Genomic DNA, 22,017 nt, shown 5'->3' with positions numbered 1-22,017 from the left:
TTTCCTTTCTAAGAAATAGTTTGGGGATCGTTAAACAAAGACAGAATTTGGTAGGCACTTCACTCGCCCAACTGAAACTGGTGAAGCCACATAGGTTGAACTTAATATGCATTTTGTGTTGGATAAGGATTGTGGAGTTTTAATATGAACTATCTTTTCATGGTAGTTATGGACTGTTGTGATTAAAGCAATAAATAACTAAATGTTAACCTACATACATATGGGCATGTGAGTTTTATATGAAGACAGATTAGAAAATGTGAGTATATTCTTTAAAGTACCTTCAGCATTAGCCTTAATATTCAAAGCATTGTGTTTGCAGCTCGTTTCAATAAATGCACCCCAAGCATATGTTGAGCATCAAAATAGCCATTGATCAATTTTCTATCCACTAATAGTTTCATTACTTTCCAAAAAGTTGTATTCCGAAAGCCTGTATCTCTGTACAAAATTGACATTTTTATTCTGGGTTCCCCAATATCAATAATAGCTCTAAAATCCAGTCTTGCATGATAATGGATTACCTATACGTAAGCATGGTAGAGTATCTTGGCAGAGAGACAAACAAACAAAGCTCAGTCAGAGTGTGTGTATGTGTGTGTACCTGCGTTTGTGGGGACAGCGGCTCAGCCTAGATGTGTTTAGCTGAGCTCATCGGGGGCACAAAAACACCCTGATGTAAGAGGTGGTCATTTAGTGCTCTGCATAAAATAGCTTTCCTGTTTTGTTTTTTTGTGTGCGTATGTGTCTGTATGTGCATGAGAAAGGGAGAGGGAGAATGTGTCCCTTCGGGCCGTATGTGTTTGTCTACCCTGTGTCTGATGAGTGTGTTTGGGAGCCTCATCTGAACACATTGACCCAGTACAAAATATTCCGATGGGACAGAAATGCCTTGCTGATTTTTTGGGTGTGTGACAGAGTGAACAATAATTATTTGCTTGAGTGTACGGTTCTTGTATTTTCAGATAGAACTCAAACAAAAACAGTTCACATTCGACACATAATTTGCATATCAAATGTCACCTTTTATCTGTTTATTTGACCTTGATTGTCCTTATCTTTCTATAGAAATCCCACAATTTCTTCAGATGATGCTAACTAACTGTCGAAAGCCTGCACTGATCATGCCCATGAATGAATTTTTAGCTCATTGTTTATTTTTACGCAAACGGATCGGCTCTAGAATTGCACAATGCAAAAAGAACAAGGACACTGAAAGCTGAAATACACAAGTCAATTCAGGACAAGGCAGAGTGACTAAAAGGAGAAATAAAGGAAACAAGAGATGGATCATAAAAGGGAATATCACAAGATTTGTGAAGGTTTGTAAAGGGATAAAGCTACTGATAGTTGTGGAGGAAACTTCTGTGTAGCAATGCAGTGGGAGTCACCGACTCATGAAGGAGACACGGGATGAGCAGGAGCTTTGATGTCAAACACTGATGGTTTATTTGGAGTTACGGCCGGAGAGTTGACAAGACAGGTGGTGTGTCACGAGTTGACACAGCGGTTGCCAAACCAATTCTGAAGAACTCTTTCTGTAGCTCGAGGTTTTATCTAGTTCGGAGTGTAATAATCAACATTCTTCATCAGTGAGACTAAACAAATATGGACCCTGAATCTAACTAGAGCTCTCGTCCATAGAAAAGAATGCGCGCCAGGGAACCTTCGTCCCTGAACAGTCAATTACCTCATGGCGGCTTGTGCTCTGTCATAGACTGGCAACAACAATGCGCCCAAGCTGCCCCTCCTTAAGAGAGATAGCAGCAATACCCAAGGCCGTAGAACTATGCCATGGGAAAGGAGACAGTGAGAGGAGAAAATTATGAACTGTGTCAAAGGTTGAATACCTAGGCAAATTATTCCCTAACAATAGTGAGAGAGGTGCAGTCAGAATTGAGAAGAGTGGAACTGTGGAAAAGGAGTGGGATATTGCAGATATTGCAGAGGATTTTACATGAGAAATAAAGAAGGTGTAAAGAATTGGGATTAGAGTAAAGCTTTAGAGGAAGTGAGGAAGGAGGATGGGAAGAATGTGCTGCCATCTGAAATGTAGTTTTGCTTTCCAGCTTGCTATGTGGAAATATTTAATTTTAGCTGATGCTAAGCAAGATTTTCCTTATTTTACTTCCATGTATGCAGCTGTCCAATCCTGACTCAGTAGTGGCCGTTATCATCAATATCATTTGTTTTAAGACCATCCCCCTGTTGTGATGGTATTCAATTCTTAAAGTGTTCCTTCTCAAAGGAAGCACCAAACATAATTTCTGTCCTCAGCGTTAGAATTGCTCTAAAACTTAACATTAGGGCCTGAAGCCTCTCCTGGTTCAGACTGATTGAAAGGTGACACATTCTCAGACTCATTGTCTTATCCCTACAGCACACAAATCAAAACATATAAGGATATACAGAACAAAAACATTTTTCATTTCCTTTCAATTCTCTTTTCAAAAGATTCACTAGAGATAGCTCTAACATCCAATATTCTTCTAATAAATGTCGTTGAGGAAAAACGCTCACAAAGAAAATTGGCTTGGTCTCAAAGGAGGCGTTATGAATGTGAGAGATGTATTAATATTTGTGGGGTTCTGCCGAGCTGACATAAAAAGCAGATGCCCTCTGGGTCCTTGCGGTGCCTAGGAGCAATCTGCCTCTGCTTATTAAACTAGAAATAATTCAATATGCAGACATCCTGGAGCTTAGGGATAACATCAATGTGCTAGATCATTGATTTTAGGCTAACATGCATACATCTGTTTATACAGGCTTGAAAACATGTAAAACTACAAAAAAAGGTCTGTTTCTGGGGGTTGTTTTTGAAAAGTTATTATGAGCAAAAAGGAGATGAACAATTCTGAATGAAGATGATAAAAGAAAGTGGAAAGATTCACCTTTTTTTGGTCACTTGGGAAGAGTTCAGAATCCAGGACCGGTCCTAGATTGTCTTTGCATGCCTCTGTGACCATTGATTTCTCCTATTAATGCTTTCTGACAGTTTAAAAGTTGAAATTCCTCATTAAAACGTTTTTCTATTTTTCTTTTTTTAAATGTTACATATATTTTTCTTCATCCCATGTTCAGCCTTAATTGGTTAGAAAGTAATTCATGTTCTCACTTACAATTTTTTCATCACGAACAATGTTTATTTAAATAAAAAGCTTCAATAAGAAATGTTGACATAGTGTTATGTTTTTGCTCAAAATTAATCTGAACCTCAAGGTTAATTTGTAAAAAAATAACATTTAACAAAAAACTCTTTACAATTTTTTTTTGACAATTACCTTGCTTTCAGAACACCTTTTTGAAGGGTGTTTTCAATCTAACTCTTTAAATAAAAGGTCAAGAATGGTGAACAGGGAGATGAACAAGAAATGCTGAACAAACGACAAATCTCCCAGCTCTCTTAGCTCCTTCCCCAACTCTCTGGAGTTTGTTTGATGAGGCCTCTCACTGGGTTTTGAAAATGATGTCTTCTCTCCAGGTTCTCATATCAGATTAATTAGTGAGATGGTAGAAAAAAAACAATCTAATGGAAGTATCCGTTCATCCCTGGCGTATGCTGCACACGTTTGTTGGCAAATTAAATCTGAAGTGGTTTATATTGAATGTGATTATTTAATTTTTCCAAAAGCTGTTTTATGGCACAAGCGGCCTCAAAGACTGAGTTTTACATTTTCTTCACTGAATGCATTAGTTTTGTTGTGTTTGTTTGGACATCAGTTTAAAATTCACAGTAAAATACATGTTGAAACCAGTCTATGGTTGAAACACAGGAAAAGGTTTGTAGAAAAGCAGCTGTAGATTAGGGTGCAGTTACATTTGACTGCATGTGCATAATGCAAATGTGCTTAGATGGACATATGAATTACTCATACTCAGAGGTGGGGACTCGAGTCACATGACTTGACTCGAGTCAGACTCGAGTCGCATATTTTTTGACTTGAGACTTGCTTGACTAACATTGATAAAAGACTTGACTTGACTTTGACTTGGTATTCATGACTTGAGACTTGACTTAAGCTTGAGATAGATGACTTGAAAGGACTTGACTGTTTAAAATTAAATATTTGCGTTTGTTTTTGTAGTGTACGGAGCCCTGGAGGGTTCATAGAGAGAAAACTAAATAAAACGTGGCCACGTTTTACTTTCTCGTGCGCACGCTTTAGTAACTCGTGCGCACGAGTTACTAAAGCGTGCGCACGAGTTACTAAAGCGTGCGCACAAGTTAATAAAGTCTGGCCTCATTTTATTTAAATTGAGGGATTCCTGTCCGTGACTCACAGTATCTGCTGCCCACAGCTGTTTTATAGAAGGAAAACCTCCTTCACTTTATGAAATCTCAGCGGCAGCAGTGGCCTGTACTACGAAGCAGGATTGGCTATTTACACTATTCATTCATGAGTATGACGCTGCGCTGTCAGCACGCGTCTCCATGTTTGTGATTGGTCAAATGTTGCTAACCCCGTCCCTTTCACCTGAGCGCGCTCTCAGCCGGACAGAGAAACCCTGGTTGATTTACTGAGTTGATAACCAGCTTCGTAGGACCGCTTATCGACATCGCGTTTGTTAGGGTCAGTTAAGCCGGGTAAATCGAACATATTCAGGTCCAGGGTCTGTTGAACTGGCTTCGTCGTACAGGGCACTGGAGGCAGTAACGTGTAACTCAGCAGAATCTGAGAAGAGCAGCACCAGCTGCAAAGAGCTGTGCCTTTTACTGTTTACTTCACTGCGTTTCCCTTCATTAGAACCGCTGAATAGAGATCGAGGCTGCTACGTTTAACCACACACACCTATACACACATCGAACTACCAGAGTATTCCCCCTCGCTTTATGAAGGAGATGTCATGTCACCGGGGCGCATGATGTGTGTGTGTGTGTGTGTGTGTGTGTGTGTGTGTGTGTGTGTGTGTGTGTGTGTGTGTGTGTGTGTGTGTGTGTGTGTGTGTGTGTGTGTGTGTGTGTGTGTGTGTGTGATGTCCTGTCACCGGGGCGCATGATGTGTGTGTGTGTGCTCAGCTCCGCTCTGTGTGCGTGTTCGTGTGTATCCGACACCACCGGCATTTGTTTTCAAATTACCACGAACAGTACTTTAAACAAATCTGGTTCCCCATAGTTAAGTGTATTCCCAAGTGAAAGAAATGTGTTTAATCTTAATCTCGATGTGCACCGGAACGAACGATACTATCATAAACAAATGCCCCCCCCCCCCCATACACACACACACACACACTCACACACACACACACACACAAAACGAGGCCATGCTTTATTAACTCGTGCGCACGCTTTAGTAACTCGTGCGCACGCTTTATTAACTAGTGCGCACGCTTTAGTAACTCGTGCGCACGCTTTAGTAACTCGTGCGCACGAGTTACTAAAGCGTGCGCACGAGAAAGTAAAACGTGGCCACGTTTTATTTATTTTTCTCTCTATGAACCCTCCAGGGCTCCGTACGAACACGCACACAGAGCGGAGCTGAGCACACACACACACACACACACACACACACACACACACACACACACACACACACACACACACACACACACACACACACACACACACACACACACATCATGCGCCCCGGTGACATGACATCTCCTTCATAAAGCGAGGGGGAATACTCTGGTAGTTCGATGTGTGTATAGGTGTGTGTGGTTAAACGTAGCAGCCTCGATCTCTATTCAGCGGTTCTAATGAAGGGAAACGCAGTGAAGTAAACAGTAAAAGGCACAGCTCTTTGCAGCTGGTGCTGCTCTTCTCAGATTCTGCTGAGTTACACGTTACTGCCTCCAGTGCCCTGTACGACGAAGCCAGTTCAACAGACCCTGGACCTGAATATGTTCGATTTACCCGGCTTAACTGACCCTAACAAACGCGATGTCGATAAGCGGTCCTACGAAGCTGGTTATCAACTCAGTAAATCAACCAGGGTTTCTCTGTCCGGCTGAGAGCGCGCTCAGGTGAAAGGGACGGGGTTAGCAACATTTGACCAATCACAAACATGGAGACGCGTGCTGACAGCGCAGCGTCATACTCATGAATGAATAGTGTAAATAGCCAATCCTGCTTCGTAGTACAGGCCACTGCTGCCGCTGAGATTTCATAAAGTGAAGGAGGTTTTCCTTCTATAAAACAGCTGTGGGCAGCAGATACTGTGAGTCACGGACAGGAATCCCTCAATTTAAATAAAATGAGGCCAGACTTTATTAACTTGTGCGCACGCTTTAGTAACTCGTGCGCACGCTTTAGTAACTCGTGCGCACGAGTTACTAAAGCGTGCGCACGAGAAAGTAAAACGTGGCCACGTTTTATTTAGTTTTCTCTCTATGAACCCTCCAGGGCTCCGTACTCCAGGGCTCCGTAGTAGTGAGATATTACGTTTAGTTTTTTCGAAAAACGTGATTGGGTGATTATAGCGCCATGCGCGCAAACCTGGCAACCCACTAGAAGGCAGGAGTGTCAGTTAACATGGCAGCGGCTAGCTTTACTCCAAAAATAGTGAAGTTTGGATTCAATGATTATGTTGTCGATGACGGTAATAAGAAGAGAACAGCGGTATGCAGGGTCTGCAGCATAAAGATCAGTGACACGACCACCACAACATCCAACTTCATTCGTCACTACAAAAAAAAACACAGAGAAAGGTAGGCTACATGCATGTGTTGTGTTAGCTAGAAAGCTAACGTTAAGTTTAAGCTACGTTAGACTTGGTTTCAAATCGATTAAGCATTGCAAAGAGAAGACAAAACGGTAAATTAACACTAGAACCGCCAAGGGATTCATTTGGACTAACCCTGATACTGACGGGCTGTCAGGAGAGGGAGAGAGAGAGAGAGAGGAAAAGAGATGCCTCGTTTATTTCCCCTGTGTTATTATCAGAAGTTACTGTAAACTTTTGAATAATGTAGTTCATCTACTTTTAGTAGTTTTTTTTAAATGTTTTAATTATGTTGTTTTTGTTTGTAGAAGTGCATCATTCCTTGATTTATTGTAAAATGAATCTGAACTTTTTGATCTGTTATGATGATAAACTGAAGCAATTTCTAAATTAAGTGAGTTTTAAATCGTCCTACTTAGTTTATAAGGAAATTATGAAGGGGAACAAATTAAATGATTTGAAAATGATATCTATGTAGGTGCTGACGCTGTTGGCGGTTCTAGTGTTAACATACATTTAAATTAAATATGTAATGGCAAATGCCATATATGATTTTTTTACCTGAAATTCTGCCTTTTTGAACAGACTTTTTGATTGAGTCCTAGCTATATTGTCTGCAGTTCTGGGGTTAATATTAATGTAATGTGATTGTCATCGGTCTAAATTAGATTTCAAATGATTAACTGTGTATGTAATGAAGATCATAGTGTGGGTTGAATCCATTTTCATAACCACTGTCTTTTAACTGATGTGGAAATGCGGAAACTGGGCTTATTCATCAGAATTTCGTATGACTTGACTTGACTTGCTTGACCTGAGCAATGACTTGACTTGACTTGCTTGACTCTCCCCACAGTGACTTGGGACTTGCGACTTGATTGATACTTGTAGGTCAAGACTTGAGACTTGCTCATGACTTGCACATGTAGGACTTACTCCCACTGCTTTGCCGTGCCATGTATTGATTCACTGAGCCATTAGAGCAACTGCTTGGGTGTCCAAACCAACATGTGAACATACAAAGAGACAGAAAAACAATATCATGTCAATCCAACTTCCACATGAGGTAGAGGAAGATGGATACAGTTGCTTGAATAGAGAGGATGCGGTCGGATGTATTTATCAGTCTGTGTGGCTCCATAGAGCAGCGAAAGGGATTCTGCTGTGCAGATCAGCTTCTCGTAACTCCTCTGTCTCTGACCTCAGGCTTGTTCATGCCATAACTCTCCTCATTACAGCCTTAATGGGCCAATCAACAGCGTTACGGGCCGAAGGCACACTCCTCTCCTCTTCACAGTCTTGCAGTGCTGTAGCGCTCGCTCCCCTCCTTCTCTGTAATAGTCTGTCTTTGTTACCCATCCACCCTACGTATCTGATACTCTCTGCATCCACATTCCCCATTGTATGTGTATATGAGGTATTCATCCTAATGTGTATGCTGATAGTGATGAGTTTTTGTATGTCAATGACAGGCCTTTGTTTATAGGAAATGTTTGTTTTGTGTTCATTAAGTTTATGCCTGCTCTTGATTCCTTTTGTATGTATTGCAGTATGTGTGCATAAATAGTGTCTTTGACAATATGTGAGTTTGTTGTACAGATGTACTAGAGTGCTCACTTTTCTAATTATAATGCTCACCAATGTATGTTTTTCATAATTTTAGATCTGTCATTTTAGAAATAACCTACTTGGTGGGCCTATACATTTTAAAACCCTGGAACTTGTAACAAAATGCATTGTCATTAAGCTCAACAGAAAGCTGTTTTCTTAAATAATTGTGTTTTTAGACTACAGGCAGGCTATGCATAGTTACAAATAATAAACCATAACATGTTCACACTGCATATCCTAAGATCAGTTATGTTAGACATTGTGGCCAATATCAATCCAATCCATTAATAAAACTAATTCTTCTAAATTGGCGTCCATGTGTATGGTGTCATTACACATCCACTCACTCATAGCAGGACATTTAAAATGCTCTTTGCTTTCGCACTGCAGCCACCGATCATTAAAACAGATTTGTGTCACATAAGGACAAAACACAGATTTCACTTGCAGAGTGAAGTTTGCAGTCTCTTCTTTTGGTTTCAAAATGCAGATTAGCAAGATCAGCGACTCCTAACAATGTGGTGTGATTGTTTTTGTGTAAGAGCGTAGGTGTTTGTGTGTCTCAGTTTATTTTGGGACAAATAGACAGTGTGAAATGTGTGTGTGTGTGTGTGTGTGTGTGTGTGTGTGTGTGTGTGTGTGTGTGTGTGTGTGTGTGTGTGTGTGTGTGTGTGTGTGTGTGTGTGTGTGTGTGTGTGTGTGTGTGTGTGTGTGTGTGTGTGTGTGTGTGTGTGTGTGTGTGTGTGTGTGTGTGTGTTGTAAGCACATGTGTGTACTTACAATGTATTATTAAAACGTTCAGCTCAACAGCCAACCTTTACCTTCGCAAATGTTGGTGCTTAGTTTAACAACTTTTTGTGTAGATGCTGCCTTATAATCAAAAATAACCATCAGACAAATCATGTTTTTCTCTTGTCTCTTTTGTTTCCGCTAGGATCCCTGCAGGGAGTGCACCAGAGGAAGCTGTACAAGGAGCTGCTGGCTAACTACAACCGGCTGGAGAGACCGGTGGTCAATGACTCCGCCCCCATCCTGGTGGAGCTGGGCCTCACACTGCTGCAGATCATAGACGTGGTGAGGGAGACAGCTTTTACTTCTCTTCTATATGTGATGTGTGTTTGTTAGTGGCAGGGTGTTTAGTTTCGGTAGTGTAGAATGTTGGAAACGTGACAATATACAACGTTTGTGTTTTGTTGAGCATACAGTTTGTTGCTTAATTGAAAGCTGAAGTGAAATTGTACCACTACGCTGGTGACCTATTTACATCGGAGGTATTTAGAGTGTCTTTACATATCAGAAACTGTAAAAATACCTAAAAACCGCTCAGTCATCTCATTGTCGACATTGGAATCTTAGTAAAATAATATTCCTGTCTATAAATAATAATGCATGATGAAGAACTGCCAAGTAAAGAGCCCCACTAAAAAGGAGATAACATGCTTGAAAAAAAAGAATCACTAATTGAGTTGTATAAGTGCTAATAGAGAAGTAAGAAAAACAGGTGTTTGAAGCTTAAGGAATGAATGAACAGTGATACATCCAAAGGTAGATTAGGTTTATAGAATAGTGATAAATGTTTGCCGAAGTAATGCACTCCTGAACCTCTAAAGTTGGCTGAGCCTAGCTGATTTTTTGGCTGCTCCTCCAAAGCAGATTGTAGTCAGGTTGCATCCAGACCACTGGTATCCCTTCATGAAAAGGCGCATCGCTAACGCTAGCGCCCATCAATCCAGCATTAGTACCACCAAATGATGCTCCAGCAGAATAAAGGCAGGTTTCTAGGGTCAACATTTTTGACTTGGCTCAACTTTTGAGCCAGCTGCCAGTTAGGCTGCAAAAGCACGGTGTGGTATATCACATGCCTGCAAGCAAACAATCCTGGTAGATAACTTTGTAGCATGAATTACATATTTGTGCTGTTTACCTCATCTATTATGTGTTCAAAGGCTTGCTGCTGTGATTACCTTTCCAGAGTTGTAAAATCCTGATTGTGAGGTTGTATTGTTTTGCCATACGATGAGCCTTAATCACAGGAATATGTTACTGAAAAACAGTTCCTAGATGTCTCAACAGTGCCCTGACATAATTCAACGCAGTCCATACCATTATTTTATTGCAGTGCTGTTTTCTGTCTGAAATGTTTGCTCTTTAAGATTAGTTGCTGATAGAAGCATTAACTTTGCTTACTGTAATAAGAGGTGTCAAACTAGGGGCCACTGTACTGACACAGTTTTGTGTTTGGGCACATTCCCAGTTATCACAATATACTATTCCTTTCTCTCTGCAGCCCATGACCCAGAAATCGTTCCTGATCCACAATCTTTGATGAATTTTCAAACCTTAAAGATGTGGTTCAGCGTAGCAGTAGGACTCATTAACCACCAGAGAGGATCAAAAACCTGCAAGACACTTCACTAGCTGCATGTACATTTTGACATCTGCCCGTCCGTGAAGTAACTTTAGGGAAAGTGTTAGCATGGTCTCTGAGTATCATACCAGCCAGATGTTTGCTGTCAGAACAGATGGATCTACAATATCATTGGGAGAGTTTTTCTCCCACGGGGTCTCCTCATTTTCACAGAGGGGTAATTTAGGAATGTTTAACAGAGACGAGATGTCAAGTGAAAAATATAATTTAATAACTTAGGAGGAGGATGGTGCAAACGCTATCTGCATGTCCCATGACTGGTTGGGAAAATAAGTTAGGGGGTGAAATTACAGTTATTATTGTCACTCACACTTTGAGGAGGGCGCTTACCAACAGTACGCAAATACTTATATTGGGAACACTGGGACAGAACAAGAAACCTCATGCAACCTTGCCAGAGTGACTGAATTTGAGTTAAAAAGAGATAACACCTTTCAACCCACATCCAACAATAAACCTACATTTTTCCCCTAGCCCCCAGACAATTTAATAACTAGGTAACTTGTTGCTCGGAGATAAGATGTTGTGATTTTTAAACAACAAAATAGAAAGATTTGTATCTACCTGAAAATAATTTGCAACAGTGGGATTGCTTCAATAATGTAGTGGTAACTGATGTTTTGAGACCCAGAGGTCTGCTAGTACACTATAACCTTAATGTTCAGTTGTCATGGGAACACCGACGTTCAACTCATTTATTCATCAGCTTTAAAGTAAACAGTGTTGACGGACTGTGAGACAGCGACCCTTTAGCGGCTGGATTTCCAGGGAAAGAATCAACCACGAGATGAGGTAGAGTTGCAAACCATGGTGTCTTTTATTTATCAAACAGCACAAGAGAACAGACAGCCAGCATGTAGGTGTTCACCACTCTCTGTACGTGTTCACCACTCTCTGTACGTGTTCACTGCCCTCTCTCCGACTGAAGACTGGCGAATTTATAGAGGATCTTCCAAGGATGTAATTGGGAGAAACCATTCACAGGTGATAAATACACATATCATCACAATTGCCATAAAGAACATCCACAATATTATGTTCATAGCATCATTAGTTGTCCATAGCCATCTGCTAAGTTAACCCCAAAACAAACTTTACAACTGACCAGAATACATATAAATGCACTCCCATCTAAGACAGAAACCCCTGTGCCTATCTCGCCACTTGGTTCGATCTTTATTGAGGTACATTATTCTTTTCATTTTGGATTTTTCTGAAGGCATTTTTTTGGCCGGGGAGGGCCTTTTATCAGTTATAGTATTAAAGTTGAAAAGCGGGCAATGATTAAAAGTTCATCCATACCAGGATTTGAACCAGTTACGCGGAGGATGTCGCCGCATTCGGGCCGCCGGCTCTATCCACTGGGCTATCTATTCTTTAAACTGTTGAACTTTTTTTTTAATACTCATAATTGTCTTTTTCTTCACAACTTCTCCACATTTTGAAGTGTTTACCGAGCCAGAACGACCTAACTTTCTTCCTGGCTTGCTCTATAATGATCCAATACAAATGCAATACCAACAACAACCCACACATTGCGCATTGTTTAGAGCGGTTATAAAGTGTTGGAGCGCTCAAATTCGAAACTGTTTCAACCTGTCACCTGTCAGAATCGAGACGAGGCAGTGCATTGAATCACCTGATTGGACGGCGAACCAGTGAGTTGATTCATTCAGGAAATGAAGCAGTTGCTGCTTCGGACATCATATGTCACGTGATTTGAAGCAAGCTTCGAAGCACTGCTTCTATGGAATAGGAAAACCAGGGTTTGAAGCATGTATCGAAGCTTCAGTGTCAAACTGCCATCACTAGAGACAGTATGGGTAAGTGATAGATGTAAACTTTACATAGTGTTCACTTATACAATAATGCAACTTTAACGTCGTCATGATATATACACGCTCAAACATATTATTGCACACAATGATTAATCTCAACCACTGTCATTCTTACACAAGCATAAACACTTTCGGCGCTCTCGCTAACTCCTCTCTCTTCAGGTGGAGCCGAGTACCCGACCAGCATCTTGCCAGACGACATTCCAATTAATACGGTTGAATCATTTAATAAATACTACATCAATAAATAGTATAAATTATGTAAACATTTGCAAATATGCAATGCCAAACTGTACTGTGCAAATCACGCTAATAAAGTGCAAACTGTTAACTACTAAAGTGCTGAGTGACATTATTACTGTGCAAAGGGAAGTTGTTATATAAGTGCAAAACCCACATGTGCAATATTACAAGGCCCCAAAGCCGTCAGTCACGAAGTTACCTTCGTTACACGGACTATGCCGAAGACAAATCGTTAAAGGTCCCATGTCATGGCCATTTCTACTGATCATAATTCCATTGTTGAGGTCTACTAGAATAGATTTATATTGTGCAATTTTCCAAACTCACATTGGTTTCTCAAACAGCATCTCTGTATAGAGAGGCGAAGTCCCGCCCTTCTACTTCCGCCCCATGGGACCTTATTTCGGAAAAATTATGTATTGAAGTCAATGGGGAGAGAAAACGTATCTTTCGATCCCGTTTGAATTGTGCCATGAATTACACATATTATGTTTGTCAATCTTAAAAAATAATTTCCATGTCAAAAAAGTCAGAGTTTGTCGTAAAACTGTTAAAATATAAGACTACAAATCCCAGAGTAAGCGATGTCATAATTGTTTTCCTCCACTAAATATAAGAGATAGCTAAGATAACTTTTACTAGATGCCTGTGTGCTTTGTACCAGGCTGTAATCATACCATTAATGGGTCTTGCTCGTTCTTTAGCTTCCCGTCTGATGAAAGGATCAGGAGTGGCTGGATCAAGTTAGCTACCTAGCTAGTAGCTAGCACGTTAGTTAGCATTACAGCGTTAGTTAGCATTTTTATTAGACTTAACATGAAGTAACATTAAGTTAACCAAAGTGTTAAACAGTAGAGTAGTAGTCATATTTCGTGAACCCTTTGAAGAGTAGGCTACTGTCACACCGGTGTGATCATTACATGCCAACCTTTCCAAATCCAAAAGAGGTAGGTTTGCGCGTGGCAAATGTGCACGCCCAAACTAGGTAATCAGAAGGAATGGAACCCCAGTAATTAAATGTATAAACCATGTATTTAACATATATTGCATCATTTTATGCATTTTTCAGAAAAAGTGGTAGTTTGCTAAACAGTGACATCAACGACATGTTTGGTCTGTAAAATGTCCAAAAGTCAAAGAATGGGAGATAAATATCCCAAAGTCTCCACATTTTATTATATTTTGTGTGCCTTCTGGTCCTCTTTCAGTTGAGACAGTGTATGAAGGATGTGTAAGGATGTAGGAAAGCCAGAACTCTTGTGTGAACATTGGATAAAGCCAGGTTCATATTCTTGTTTCATGTTGTTGGCATAATGGTCAAAGGTTTTCACAGAGATATATCTTTGTGTTGCGCCATAAATCAGAAAATACTGCATTCAAAAAGTCATTTCCTGCATTTTTTTGCAGTGTGATATAAATAATGTACAAGCTTTCAGATTGCTGTAGTTCACTAAATAGAGACATTAACGACATGTTTGGTGTTGAAAAAGGGAAAGAATGGGAGATGCATATCCCAAAATCTCAAAATTGTATTATATTTTGTGTGTGTTTGTGGTCCTCTTTCAGTTGAGACACTAGGATGCTTCTGGAAAAGACCGAACACTGGATGTCTTTCAGTCACCAACATGTGTTTTCGAGACACTGATATTAACGGGGAAACCCTGCAGGACTCAAATATCTCGTCTCTGTTCCCCTAAACTCATTTGGGAGTGATGACTGATTATTATCAGTCCCGGGGGACAGCGGCAGGCTGGCTTGACTGTGTTTTCCGAAGTGGAGGCTGGCTTGACTGCAGTCCCGGGGGTAACGCTGCCCTTCCTCTGCACGTTGTTTCTCTTTCAGAAACACAGAGGACTGTTTGTATGATGGGATCACAAACACGCTGCAATCAATTTCCTCTAAAAGTCGAGTCCAGTGTCTATGGAGTGTCATTTTGATTTTTTATAATTTGGGAAGAACGAAATTCGGTAGGAAAAGCCAGCTAAATCGGTAGGCGGTAGAAACATGTCAAAAGCGGTAGGGTTGGCAGGTATGATAATACACCTTTAAGCCCGGATGCCCTGAGGGAGGCATGCTGATTACTGCTATTGCTATTACTTCATGCTATCTGCACAAATGGTTAACATTGAACATTAAAAAGATCAGGCAGTTCAGGGAGAATCGAAGGATGGCAGGCAGGCAGCTTTGCATGACATTCTTCTGGACGTGTTTCATTATAGTGAGGGTAGTCAATCCCTTGTTTGGCAAGACAGTAGTGACGGCCATCTTGGTGACGTGTGTTGTTGTGCGAGACCAGAGATGTAGTTCATTGAGCGGTTTCACACAAAAAAAGTCTTACCTCACAGTTTTACGGCAAAACTTTTAAATTGACAAACATCATATTTGTAATTCGTTGCACAATTCAAACGGGATCGAAAGATAACGTTTCTCTCGCCATTGACTTCAATACATAATTTTTCCGAAATAAGGTCCCATGGAGGTCCACCGGAAAGGGAGGGACTTCGCCTCTCTATAGTATGTGTATTCACTCTGTCCTAAACGGCTTGTTGGAGCTCCTGCCCCCCCCCTCCCTATGAGCCCACTGTGCTCTGATTGGTCAGCTCGCCCACTCTGTTCTGATGAGATCCCCACCGTTACAGCGGAACATCAGTGATTATGTGTTACAATGGCGTTAGCAACCAGAAAATGACACCAGTAATGACAAACAAATGAAATAAAAAATAAGTAATCCTTCTCAAAAAAGATAAACGCCATTCTTAAAATGTATAAACGAACAATAGTTTGATTAATATTGATTAGAGTGCACAAAATAAATAAAATAATTGAGAGAAGAAAAAGAGATATGTTATCTATCAAAACCCAGTTAGATTAACATTCATTGGATTGCACACTTTGTTTGTTTGTTTGGATATGTAGCACATTAACATTTTAATAGCACTTAATGACTGACTGAATGGAAATGACAATAAATGAAAATGTAAAACAAAAAAAGCGATCATGAAAATGTTTCCAATAAATGAATACAATTATTTTTGACCACTTTGTTGTTCAGATATATTACATATTTGTAACTAAATGAAACATGAATTGAAACAAAACACGGTATAAACTGAGGAGTGAGTCCCGTGAGTTTCATGTGTTTTCTTCACTCCGCTGGGAAACTGCTCTCATGTCAAGAATCAACAGATCAGTGCATGCGCTGCATCGTCCAATCAGTGAGCGATACACAGTAATGGGGCGGGGCGAGTGTCTGAGGATTTAACCGGAGGATGGTTTGGTAGTTCCTCGATTATCGCTCCTCCATTATCGCTCCTCGATCCTCCGGCAAAAATAAGGCCACTGGGACGGTACTCAAGATGGCGCAGACAAATCAACTTCTGGTGATACCGAGCCTGAGGAGCGAGGAAATGAAAAATAACCGAAGTGAGACGCACCCATATAGGTATTTTCTGTGTTAGAGTTTTACTCGCTACAAGGTGTACTTTGAGGGTTTGTGACTCTGCAGACCGTTTACATGCATAAAAACCTTCATAACACACAAGGGGACGGGTAATAACCGGAAAAGCATGACATGGGACCTTTAAGATACAACAATAGACCTTTTAAGAGGAGAATTACTGAACATAGTTGTTTTATGCCAAGGTAGATTAAGGAGTATGAAGTCTATGAAAGTGTTCATATTGAACGTATGCTCACCATCCACATAAAGCTGCAAGCATTCTCAGCTCTGACCTTGAATAGGTGGGTGAGGGTATTATTTAAGGATATACATTTATATACGACCCACAGATTTATTATTAACATTTGAACGATTACATTGGAACACATACACACACTGCTCCCCCCCACGGGGGGATTTGAAATATCCGAAGGGACACATTTCCAATGATTACTTTCAGCTGTGACTTTTGCTCAATCATCTGGGTCATCTGCTTTCAGAAAAGACATTATAGACGAGTTGCCATATGTGCCTATATGTATGCCTTTACCTTACTAGCAGAACAAGTACTAAAAAGAGAGAGCGATTGACTGTGTGTCAAAAGAGTGAGACTTTGGTTTTGTGCAGCCTTCCTCTCTTCAGGGCAGACATTAATGTTTTTACTTTTCAGCTTTGCACTTTGAGCTGAAATTCTGAAGCTTGCAAAATTCTCCTTGGAAGCTAGAATATTAGCAACATATTTTCTAAAAAGGTTATAAGCACACTTTGAAAACACTCCTGAAGTTTATTTTTGATAATCAATCTACAATGTTTATTCTTTTAATAATAATAATATATATAATACATTTTATTTGTAGGCGCCTTTCATGACACCCAAGGACACCGTACAATTTGTTAAAATAATTAATTAATTAATTAATTTAAAAAAAAAAACGCTAATAGGCAACAGAACATGATAAAAACACAAAGAGTAAATCATGGCGGACACAGTCAAGTGGACACAAATGAAACATATAATGGGGAGCACTACAGTGAGTAAGCAGATTTGAACAGGTGGGTTTTTAATTGGGATTTGAATATGGTGATTGTGTCTGACTGTCGGATGTGCGGGGGGAGGGAGTTCCAGAGTCTGGGAGCAGTGCAGCTAAAAGCCCGAGCACCCATGGTGACGAGGCGTGGGGTTTTGTTTATGTTCATTGTGGATGAATGACTTTTAGGCAGAAATTAAGATTGGTAACGTATTGTTAATAAAAACGTTGAAGTTATAATATGTTTAATCAGGATAGTGACATTAAAAAAAATCCTGTCCAACCATTAGCAGCAAAAACCTTATTTTAGAAATGTGAAATGTATGATTAAAATAGTTGCTTTTACATTTCTGAGGATTCTCTGCTGCTGCCCACTTGGTGGACAACACAGTAATGTGTTTGCACTAGTGCTTTTAAGATAATAACATTTAACACATCAAATGCATGTAAAAGTGTTGGGAGGAAATAAACACAAATTACACAAATGAACCTGCTACAAAACTAACTTGTACAAATGTAATCTATGGTTTTGAGTTTAGAAACAGTTAAGAAACAGTAGTGTAACTTCTTTCTCTGTGAAACTGTTCATAAGAACTACACTTGGTTACATAAAACCATCTTTAACAATTTGACATAGCCAGGTTTGTTCTTCTTTGGATATGCTAAGCAATTACTTTGACTTGCTGATGACCAGGCCATTTATTACACTGTTAAATATATGGACTGGCCTGTCTTCACTTGTACAAAATACATCTTAATATCTTTTTTCCTCTTCTTCTGTATTTTTGTTTCTGTCCTCAGGACGAGAAGAACCAAGTGCTGGTGACCAACGCCTGGCTGCAGCTGGTAAGTCGTAGCTTTAGAACGGCACATTATCATCATTATAATGTTTTTAAATTATAATGCTGATTTTATTACAGAATTCTCTTCTCAATACGCTGTGACTGTGTTTCCTCAAATGACCAGTCCCACTACATTAATTGCTTGTTGATATATTGAACTGTCACCATGTGCGTCTAGTGAAACTGGAACTCAGCCACCAGTTGTTGCCGTGTGTGTGTGTGTGTGTGTGCGTGTGTGTGTGTGTGTGTGTGTGTGTGTGTGTGTGTGTGTGTGTGTGTGTGTGTGTGTGTGTGTGTGTGTGTGTGTGTGTGTGTGTGTGTGTGTGTGTGTGTGTGTGTGTGTGTGTGTGTGTGTGTGTGTGTGTGTGTGTGTGTGTGTGTGTGTGTGTGTGTGTCGTGTCAGAGTGTCAGAATGTCAGAAAGAGACACTCCCTTTTGTGTGGCCATGTTCAATGCTGGCATCAGCATACTCCAGAAGACATCGCTTTAGGCACATTTTTAAGCAGAAAGTGAGACGAGCGGTGGAGGAAGAAAGAGTGCAGAATATTTAACTGGCAGTCTACTTGATAGTTAATGGACTTAATGCCAACAAACAAATTCAGTTTCATAGCCTCCAGCAAAATTAGTCTGTGTTGCAGTTTTAAGTTTTAAGCTGTCAGTTATGCCTGTATCCTTAACAAGTCTTAAAAACAATTGAATTCAATAATATAAATATATATTTGAGCTAGCAACAGCATGAGTATATATATTTAACAGTTGCTAACTGTAAGTGTTTTTAATTTGGTAATTGTAAAGTTACTTTTAAATTCAATTTAGAGCGGTCTTGAAACGTATGAAATTCCAATTGCCTTAAGCAGTTGAAACCCTAGCTTATAAACATGCTTACAGGAAAATACTTTTCTATTCATTACTTGATAATTTTTATACTGAATGTGCGACTTTCTTGTGAAAGATCAGTTGGATTATTTCAAATAGCCCTTAGAATGAGAGTTGCATCCCTTTAAACAATGTTTTAAGATCCATACAAAGTACTTTGTGAAACAGTCTCCTCTCTCTCTGTTTCTCCCTGTCTCTCTCTCTCAGTATTGGACAGACGTCTACCTGAGCTGGAATCCAGAAAAATACCCCGGAGTCCAGAACCTGCGCTTCCCTTCAGACCAGGTCTGGACCCCTGACATCCTCCTTTACAACAGGTCAGGGCTTTTCACCTGCTTATCACTACCTTCCTTATAGCAGACATTTTTATATTAGTAGTGTATCAAATGACGATGTGAAATCAGTGTTGTATTATTAAAGGGGTCAGACATAGTGATTTACTTTTACTTTAATCACTTTAATCTGCAGGTCACTTCGGCTTTACAAGGCTTTATCCTGAGTTTCTGCTCTTTGTTTAGCTTTCTAGCAGCAACATTAATATTTTGGATCCACTCTCATAGTGCCTTTTCAGCTGCAGCCGGCAGCTGTGTCAAGCGAAAAAGCTTTAAAACACACTACGCACTACTTGTTTACTGGAGCATTTGTCTCATGTGAAAATGTTGGTGTTGTGACCCATCGTTGTGAGTCCAGCAGATTAACACCTTTGTTACTATTTTTATTTTTGATTGAGTGCATTGAAGTAGTTGAAATATCAGTCTAATCCTTATTACTTTCATAAATTCTGTCTTTAATCTCTCCACAAACCAAAGCACTGTCAGGGTTACTTAAAGGTGGGGTAGGTAAGTTTCAGAAACCGGCTCGAGTGCACTAAAATTTGAAAGTACACAGCCGAAAATAATCCGCCCCTTCCTTCAGACTTCCTTACAGAGCACCTCCTCCAACACACATGAACGCGCACATGACGTCAGCAGACTGGTGAAAGTGGCTGCCTGTTGCTGGCGAGTCATTGAAGTACTGCTACAATGCACGCCCAATGACGGCACGCCCAATGAGGGCACAAGATACATTTGTGCGTGCACGAGATGGAAGGCTGACAGACAGGGCGGCAATCCAATCCGTTTAGCCGGCCCGGCTAAACGGATTGGACGGACATTTTTTAATGGATTTTTTGTCAAAGCATATTCATTGCTATCGGGATGTTAAGAGCATTCCATGGAATATAACAAAAAGTGTATCTCGAGCCGGTTTCTGAAACTTACCTAAACCGTAGTTCCACTACATTCAATAGAAATGTGCTGGCTGTCTTTTAAGAAACCATAACCATGACAAAATAAAAACATTTGTGATATCACACTTTAAAAAAGAAAAAGTTTTTTAAAAAAGAGTCATAGGTTTAAGGCAAAGTCAATATTGAACTAAATGAGATTGAGCAAGCTCATTGCATATTTCGATTCAGGTCAGGCTGTATCCACTGCATGATTCTCAAGTCAATTAGAAAAGTAGGCCAGTTGTTTTCATCCAAAACAACTAATTGCATTGCGTTTGCGTGCTTCAATGAGAGATGGATGATCTGGTTTGAGACTGGGGGGGGAGAAACAAGAAGAATAAATCACAAAAATGAAGACAAAGACACGGTTGTAATGTGTGACGCAGCTTGTAAAACAGAACATTTCAAAGACTGATGTTAAGAGAGACAGACAGCTATCTCATTGACATTCAATTATGTTTCTGAGGTGATCAATGGACAAAAATGTCCACATTCCCCCCCAAAACACACGCACACACACACACACACACACACACACACACACACACACACACACACACAGGCATTTTACAGGGAATACAAGGACAAAACAGAGGTTTGGGGGTATTAACCTACATTTTAAAAGCTCATCTTTCAGACCTGCCAGGATTACCCATTCTAATCTCCCTTCTCCCCCAGATTTGTTCTTCCACTGCCTCTTCTCCTCCCTTTCTACATCCACCATCCATGCCATCTTACAAACTAGCATCTAGCCATCTTCTCATCTATTTCTGTCTCCCTCCGTCTCTCTTTCATAACTCACTGTCTCACTATAATTCACTCGATTCAATCAACTTTTTCCCTCCATATTTGTTATCGTTCCACAGCCTTCACCAACCTGTCGCTGCCCGCCCAGGTGTCAGCATGTTACTCTCCCCCTCTACTCACAGGCAACCTTTGTTTCTTGCTAGATGCTCCCCTGTCTTCTCTTGAGCTGAATTTGACTTTGCTACCCGCTGAAATCTCTTCACGTATAAAAATGCCTCCCTGGTTTTTGGAGAAACTTCCTGAAGTTTTGACTTGTTTGCTTTGCCTAGCATGAACCTGAGGAAAAATACATTCTTCCTATTTTATTTTCACTTGTTATCTTTGGTCTAATTCAGGAAATGTATACAGCACAGAAGTCATAAGGAGTAGTTCACAGGGTTTTCTATTGAATGACGGGTAAGCCAAGGCTGATTTGACTCCTCAACTTTAAGAGGGTAGCCCTACATTTAAGCATATTAATGTTTGCTATTTAGCACTCAATTACACGTTGAGCTCATGAAAATATCATTAGTTTTACTGGTGTTGGACAAAGTAAAGTTCCGGTTTGATGATGGCACTAGCCTAGTTAGAAGATTACCAAAGTTATTACAGATCATCCTGAGGAAGAACATGAATATCTAAATACATTTGAAGGCAATCTTTAAAAAAAAGATTGATCAGTGTTTTGATTTTTACCATATAATAAAGTGGTGGACCAACTCACAGTTTTTTGTTAGCTTTGCAAAATAGCTGTGTATGTATGTAATTTTTTTTATGTTATTATCGTAACTTGTTCATACATGTGTGCCTCAGATTGGTGCTGATGTTGCTGGTTTTCAGCTTAAGACTTATCTCATTGAATTCTGAGAAGATGCAAACTAGAGTGAAGCTGAAGACTCAGTTTACCCCCTGAGGAGAAATGTAAAATGTTCAGCAATAATATTGATTGTTGCTAGAAACACACACAAACCGATACAATGCTGCACATCTCTAAGCT

At 40.1% G+C, this 22,017-nt stretch overlaps 1 protein-coding gene across 1 annotated transcript in view; it reads left to right on the top strand.

Annotated features, from left to right (window-relative positions):
- LOC117555925 (neuronal acetylcholine receptor subunit alpha-7-like) overlaps window positions 1-22,017 on the top strand; it is a 39,746-nt gene that overhangs the window by 4,672 nt on the left and 13,057 nt on the right. Inside the window, exons 2-4 of the mRNA XM_034230997.1 lie at window positions 9,208-9,347; window positions 18,051-18,095; window positions 19,175-19,284. Of these exons, the coding sequence (XP_034086888.1) occupies window positions 9,208-9,347; window positions 18,051-18,095; window positions 19,175-19,284 (295 nt within the window). The remainder of the gene's footprint in view (window positions 1-9,207; window positions 9,348-18,050; window positions 18,096-19,174; window positions 19,285-22,017) is intronic.

This window comes from Gymnodraco acuticeps, unplaced genomic scaffold (assembly GCF_902827175.1).
Source record: "Gymnodraco acuticeps unplaced genomic scaffold, fGymAcu1.1, whole genome shotgun sequence".
Taxonomy (NCBI): domain Eukaryota; kingdom Metazoa; phylum Chordata; class Actinopteri; order Perciformes; family Bathydraconidae; genus Gymnodraco; species Gymnodraco acuticeps.
Note: the sequence above shows the minus strand (reverse complement) of the source record. Positions and strands in the feature narration are given on the sequence as shown.